This window comes from Globicephala melas, chromosome X (assembly GCF_963455315.2).
Source record: "Globicephala melas chromosome X, mGloMel1.2, whole genome shotgun sequence".
NCBI classification, from domain to species: domain Eukaryota; kingdom Metazoa; phylum Chordata; class Mammalia; order Artiodactyla; family Delphinidae; genus Globicephala; species Globicephala melas.
Genome location: NC_083335.1, coordinates 40769263 through 40776749, shown reverse-complemented (window position 1 = coordinate 40776749; position 7487 = coordinate 40769263). Strand labels below are relative to the sequence as shown.

The 7487-nt window shown below is 42.0% G+C and overlaps 1 protein-coding gene across 2 annotated transcripts; it reads right to left on the bottom strand.

Moving 5' to 3' along the window:
* Nucleotides 1-3815: 3815 nt before the first annotated feature.
* On the bottom strand, nt 3816-5290 carry BEX3 (brain expressed X-linked 3). 2 transcript variants are annotated; one of them, XM_030851483.2, is made up of 3 exons: nt 5229-5290; nt 4767-4844; nt 3816-4433 (listed from the first exon to the last, which is right to left on the bottom strand). In XM_030851483.2, exon 3 carries the CDS (start codon nt 4402-4404, stop codon nt 4066-4068), a length of 339 nt encoding a protein of 112 aa, XP_030707343.1. In that variant the 5' UTR covers nt 4405-4433; nt 4767-4844; nt 5229-5290; the 3' UTR covers nt 3816-4065. The 2 variants fall into 2 exon arrangements, with proteins under 2 accessions (XP_030707343.1, XP_030707344.1); XM_030851484.2 differs by having other exon boundaries at nt 3816-4386.
* Between the last annotated feature and the right edge of the window lie 2197 nt (nt 5291-7487).

Below are 7487 nucleotides of genomic sequence, written 5' to 3'. Positions count from 1 at the left end.
GATTCAGAAGTAATTTGAAATTCATTATTCTCGTTTGTTGTTGCTTTTTCATCAAGTTCTTCACTGTCTTTAAGTTGATTGACACATTTAGTTTGCTTCCTTTTTTTTTTTTTGGCCGTGCAGCATGCAGGATCTTATTTCCTGACCAGGGATCGAACCTGGGCCCTCTGCAGTGGAAGTGCGAAGTCCTAACCACTGGACTGTCAGGGAATTCCTGCTTCCTCTTTTAAAAATCAAACTTTAATATAATTAGAGAGTAAGTAATACTTGTTGATTTAGGAAAAATAGATAAAAACTTTAAAATTCATCTACGCACGTGTGATCTTAGTAAAGGAAACAGGGTGTTGAAAGTAAGATTTAAAATTTTTCTTCTTAATACATTTTCTCTCTGTTCCAAAGCAACAACAAAACCACTTTAGGATGCATATTTTACAGTCAGAAACACAATAAAGCTTTTTCCATTTGTGGGAAAATGATTTTTTTACATTGGCATACATCTGAAGATTTCTCTCTTCATATGAAATTCACCAAAGTTTATTTTTACTAAATGGAAAATATTTTCCATCTGCTACAAGGGAAAGAGTAAATTTCCAAACAGGCTAATTGTAACTTTTAAAACAATGTTTGGGGGAAAATTAAATATACAAATAAATGTTAAGATTTTAAAATTTATAGGTATGCCTTATTTATTTGGTTATGTATGTTTATATTACTCAGAAAGCACTTCGACTGGTTACACAAGATAACAACTACATTACATGCCATATGCTTGAAAATTTTAAAATGGGATCTTTCTAAACAAAATCCACATGTTTATTACATGAAATATGTGATATCAGGGAAGAGGACAGTGAATAGACATAGGATTTTGTCCATTTCATTCATGTAATCCAGTCCTTTTCCTACTCTCAGGACAACTTTTAAGTTTCATTATATAAATAGCTCCGTTCTATTAAGTAAATGTATTCACTTAATGTTCCCAAAGTTGCCAACTGAGAGTGGACCTGCTGAAACATGACTGTTATTTTCACAGTTTTGAAAAACAGGAACTAACTGAAAGTTGGTCAAATGTGATCCAACTAGCTTTAAGGAGAGGAGAGGAGACATAAAAAATAAACATAGCAAGTTAAACATGTCTCCTTGGCAGGGGCTTTGAAAGAAGCAGTATTCCTCTTAAGAGGCTCTGAGCCTTGTTTAATCATGACTAAATATAGGATGATGATAGAAAATTTTACAAGTACTTTCTTTGGATGATTGGATTATGGTTTTGTTTATATTTTCCCTTATATTTTCTGCATAATCCAAATGTCTAATGACCTTGTATTACACAAATAATTATAAAAAGTATTTCATTTAGAAATGTTCCTCATAGGAATTTTTAAACATGAGAGTGTAAAGAAATAAACAACTCACAAAGACTCAATGTTAATTTTTGTTATATGTTATTTTAGATAAATTATAATTGCTGGGGCTTCCCTGGTGGCGCAGTGGTTGAGAATCCGCCTGCCGATGCGGGAGACACGGGTTCGTGCCCTGGTCCGGGAAGATCCCACATGCCGCGGAGCGGCTGGGCCCGTGGGCCATGGCCGCTGAGCCTGCGCGTCTGGAGCCTGTGCTCCGCAGCGGGAGAGGCCACAACAGTGAGAGGCCCGCATACCACACACACACAAAAAAATTATAATTGCTAAACTCTTTAATAATAAAAGTTAAATGCATTATTATATTATTAAATATCTACTACATCAGACACTGCTGAAAATTGAGCTCCAGGGTGATTAAGACAAAATAATTGTTGTAAAAGGGCACAGGCTTGCATAGAAAAGATAATGCCTAATTTATTTAATAATTATACATTTATTATTAATAATAGATTCATAATAATGCATTAATTTAACAGGATATTTGGAAATATTAAAAAACAGTACTGGTTTAGCAACAAAGTCGTACTGTATAGCACAGGGAACTACATTCAATATCCTGTGATAAACCATAATGGAAAAGAATATTTAAAAAGTATGTATAAAAATAATGTACTGGTTTAAATATAGACATACATTGATTGTTGAATGCAATCCAATTTTAGAAATATTAAAATTTGGAAAGGTATATTCCTTGTGAAATCAAACAAGTAAGGTAATTTAGATCACAAGGTTTGTAGAACGGTGTAATCACTGTCAGTGTTTCCCCATGCCTATGCTGGCAAAACTGAGATGCATTAGAATCACCTGAGGAATTTTCAAAACAGTAGTTACTGATCAGGTGATTCAAGGATGACAATGGGAGGTGGGAGTGGGAAAGGCACCCACGTGTCAGCATTTTTAACATTTCCTTCAGGTGATTATGATGGAAGTAAGGGGTCTGCTTAAACACTGGCACATACAAGGTTTTTAAAACAAGATTGAAGATCTTGGGTTAGAGACCTTCCTTGCTATGTTCCTTTGGAAATTAAAAGTAATACTTTACAGGTAAATAGTTACTTGCTTAGGCCACTTAATTAAGAACAGTCAGGAACAGTATTGAGCTTGGTTCTGAACTCCATTATAGTTAATCAATTAAAATAATTAATAATTAAATATCTACTATGTTAGACAATACACTAGAAACTGAGCTCCAGGATTAAGAAAAAATCATTGTCTTCATAGGGGCACACAATCACATAAAAATGATAAAGCCAGACATTCAAAACAGTTTTTAAGAACTTACAAAGCAGTTTCATGTTTCATGTATGGAAGGGATAGAAATGGGAAAGGAGTGCATTTCAGCTTTAAAATGTGTTCCTCTAACATAATTTACATGGCTTGTGGGTCTGTTAAACTGGTTGGGCAGGCCTACCCAGACTCTTTTCTGAGAAAAATCCCCCACATAGGGTAGAAACACAGGCAAAACAAAGCTTTCAGCCTGTTTGTGTTTTGGAGGTTTGAGGTAGTACAATTCTGGGCATCTAGATGTGTCTCCTGAGCTGGGCCCCAGTGCATTCACGTCTGAGTTTTCAAAAGGAGGAGCATAAAAATAAACCAAAAGGGCTGTTTTGTTCAGAACCAACATAAGAACAAGAACCATGGGAATGGTACTCTCGGGAATATAACTCCAAAGTGAGGATAAAAGCCTTCTCCACACTTTTATAGAGGTCAAAGGGGGGATTTATCTCACCAGGGACTGCAGAGAGATCAGTGGGGTTTTGTTACCTTGTGGACTCTAGCACATCAGCAACAGGAACAGAAACAGGAGCCAGCAAAAGGGAAAGTATACCCAACTGATATGGCAATAATCAGGTGAGTAGGGGTACTGCAAATATGATCAGAATGACAAGGTGGAACCCACCTATTTTGCCCTCTGGACTTGTGAGCCTGGGTGAAAACTCCCTTTAGTACTTCCCAAGTATCTGATGAGGGCCAGGGTCCTGCTAAATGCTGGGGAGTTGCCTAGGAGGCAGCCCAACACAGTTCCACACCTCATATATTCCACTCAGCAGCCCTGTAAGGCAAGCATTATTCCCCATTTCACATAAGAGAAGACTGACTCTTTACAGGAATGTATCTGTAATAAAGGGAGGGTTTACTTCCAGTTAAGACTGGAAGATGCTTAAAGTTCACTTTTCTTTAAGGTTGCTGAACCAGTAATTATTTTGTACATTCACAGACTCATTGAAAAACCGTTTTCATTGCTTCTAAAACTCCAGATAATTAAAGGGAAAAAAGTCACATATTATCCAACCATAGAGAAATGTGCTCCAATTAACATCCTGCGATATTTGATTTCAGATTTTTGGAGGGTTCATATATTTTTTTTCAATGAGACAATAATAAATGTATAGATTGATTTTAATTGCTTTATTAACTTTACATTTTTCCATGCAAATGGGTGAAACTCTACTGTTGACAGAAACTTAGATTGCGTGACAAGGCAATCTCCAATTAGAAGCTGGTAACACAAGAACCCACCTGACACATGGAAATTACATAAGGTTCACAGCAAACGGATCAGTAAAGGCATATCAGGAAAACGCAAGGAAAAGGAGAACAACAGTGGGAATCACAGTATTAATCTCATGGAAAATGGCAGGAGTCAAGGCATAAGGCAAAATTCATCATGATGGTCATGGTGATTAGAGAGCTCCCCCATAAGGATACGCAGACAATTCCTCAATTGCAGCTCCCTAAGTTTTCTCCTGATTTCTCTCATCTCCTCCATGAACATTTCCATATCATCTCCATCTCCACCCATCCCATCGTTGACCTGCCTATTGGGTATGGCCCATCGGAAATTAGGGGCAAGTCGGCGAGCCTGTCCCCGTCTATTATTTCCTGCTGGCTGGTGGCCTTCGCCCCCTCCCAAAGGGCGGTCTTCCTCTCCATTCTGCACAGGCTGCTCCATTTCTTCGTTTTCCTGGTGGATATTTGCCATGATGAGATTTTTTTTCCCTGGTTATTTTTCTTTGAACAACAAGTAAGACAAAGGCAAGGAGAGAGACTGAATGCTTGGTGCACTAACCAGCAGGATTCAAAGCCCTGATATCAAAGACTTTTAAAATTTATTTTTTCCCACCTCAGGAGCCTCGTGAGCCTTCTAGGGAGCCTCCAATTTGAGCCCCTTCCCCAGCTCTCTCCTTTTCTCTCCCTCCCCCAAACCCAAAGCCCACCATTTTTCTTTTCCCAGGATTCTTTCCCAGAGCGCAGCAGGCACCAAAATGGAGGACGGGGGATAGGGCCTGAGGGAGTTAGGAAGGTGTCTCAGTCTGGCTTTGCACCAGCACCCCCCGCACCGACCTGGGCCTATCCTCGCTGTCTCCTGCTCCTCCTGATTCTCGCCACGAGTGCGCCGCCGCGACGCCTAGTCCCGCAGACCTGCAAAGGGGCGAGGTGGGAGTAGGGGGCTGCTGCAGCCGGGCGCTCGGCCCCTTCCCGGCCCCACGCCCCCGCCAACCCCTCCCTCCCCGCGTCCTCCGCCCCCACCCTCAGCCGCTCCCATCCCCGCCCCGCTCCCGGGTTCACTATTGCCCTGCAGGAACTCAGGAATGATTTCCCATCGCTCTTAGTTGCTCTGCTGCCCTCCCTGGAACCCAGCCGTCCCTGCACCCCCACCCAAGGGGGCCCCCATTTCTGCTCCCAAGAAAGCCGAGGCGTGGAGATAGCTCGCCGGGACCCGCCGCGCTGAACCCCTGCGCGGGCCTCTGGGGTTGGCGGGCCGCTGCAGCCCTGGCGTCAGCGCGCGGGCCCCGGGGCCCTTACCTGCTCAGCTTCCCCCGGGCCCGATGCCAGCCCGCCGTGCGCAGGGCAGCGGGGAGCTGGTACCCAGACACGAGTGACGACTGCACCAAAGGCTGCGTCGCTCTGCAGCTCGCGGTCACGTGAGAGCTGCGCGTCACCGCCGAGCTCTCCCCCAAGTCCTGTGGCCAGTGCAGCAGGAGCGCCCCCCTCCAGCCTAGTGCACACACACAGACAGCCCCCTCCGCCTGTTCGTGCGCAGGGCCACAGCACGCACCGCTCTGTCACTCATCTTGCTCCTCTCCAATATGAGAGCCCACAAGTGGCATCACCTCCCTGCGGTTGGAGTTTGCCCTTCTCTGGTTACCAGGGAGGGCCTGCAACACCCTCCACCTCTCCCACTCCCACCCCAGGCTTTGGCGCTGGCTTTTTCTGCTCTGTCTTCTCGCTAACCGCGGGGTCCCCGCCCCCACTCCCTTGCCACACACAGGCTGCATGTGCACAGCCACCATTGCCCACCATGTCCCCTGAATTCATACCCTTCTAGGAAATTTAGATTGAGGGCTGGGGTGAGGAGGGAGCAAGGGGCTTGTCAGAGAGGCGGGGAGAAGTGGGCTGTATAACATATATCCTTACTAATAATTTCTCTTTATTTCCTTTTTAAGAAAATCAGCGCGCCATCAAAAAATTTAAAATTATGAGGTTTCATTTTTGAAAGAAATCTTGAAAGAATTTTGAAAGAATCTTGCAGGATGAAAAAGCCTCATTGTTTGATTACATTCACCTATACCACCCAGAAAATATTTTCTCTGGGCTCCACACATCAACAACAATATATATTTTTTTTTTGCGGTACGCGGGCCTCTCACTGTCGTGGCCTCTCCCGTTGCGGAGCACAGGCTCCGGACGCGCAGGCTCAGCGGCCATGGCTCACGGGCCCAGCCGCTCCGCGGCATGTGGGATCTTCCCGGACTGGGGCATGAACCTGTGTACCCTGCATCGGCAGGCGGACTCTCATTCACTGCGCCACCAGGGAAGCCTCAACAACACTTTTGAAACATTTTATTTTATTTTGAAAAAATACAAGCATCTTCCTGAATACAGTTGGTATTTTCAAAATGATCTGTAAAATAAATCTTCAGATAGAAGTCCAGTTGTCAGACCTTGGCCATTTTATGTAAATGTAATGTGATATTTTTGATACCACAGTCTTTGGAGAAAATGAGCCTTTTTATTTTCTGCTTTCCTTTCCAAACCTTCCAAACCACTCCTACACATATCTCCTTAGAATGATCTCAGAAGTTAAGTATAAAATAGGTAAAAGTTCCAAAGACATTTGCTTTTTAATGTGAATGTTTCCAAAAAATATTAGAAATGAAGCATGGAGTATGAGAAGCAATTAAACTTGAAACTCGAGGGTAACTGTTCCTTTTTTCAACTTGAAATAACTGAAAACTTTTTTTAATCACGGTTAGAAAACAGAGATGTCTTTAGGAAAGTGGCATTATTGTAAAAAAATATTACAAAGTGTTGGTTGTGTTAAAGGAACCGAAAGAGTTATATGTACTGAGTCAAGACAGGCCAGGCAAATTCTTACTGCCTCTAGTTTTGGCTCCAAACTACTATGTAATCTCCTACCCTGCTAAACTAGCTGGGAGATTGAATAAAGAAAGAGTATATGCCTACTGCATATGTAGTTTGAAATATATAAAATTATATATATGCGATATATAGAAATATTGACATATAGCTCCAAAAGCTCAAATTACAAAATAATTGTCTTTTAAAGGAATGCTAGTGATTCCTGGATTCTGTCTCACTGTTAGCAACTCTTCGTATAGGTAGCTCTATTAATGATATCCACTGGAAGGATGCTGATTAGAGGCATGAGCTGTAGTATCAGACATGTCTGGCTTTAAATCCTGTTTCTGCTACTTACTTGATGTATGACTTTGGGTCAATTACTTATCAAGGTCTCTGTGCTTCCTCTGCGAAACAGGGATTGTTAGAAGAAATAAATCACATATTTCAAGTATGTACCACAGACCCTAAAGAACCATCAATGAAAGTTGATTTATTACATTTTTTTTACTATTATTAGATGGTTTCTAACAAGATTTGAAGAGTAGGCAAAGCATAGTTCTGTCCTTAGCTAGATCCACTTGTCTTTAAAATCTGTGAGAGCCCAAAACACATCTGCTGTCTTCTACTTTGCAAAGCCAGTGACTTATAGAATTCCTTGCACCAAGTAGGTGATTGGTAAATATTTGTTGACTAATACAT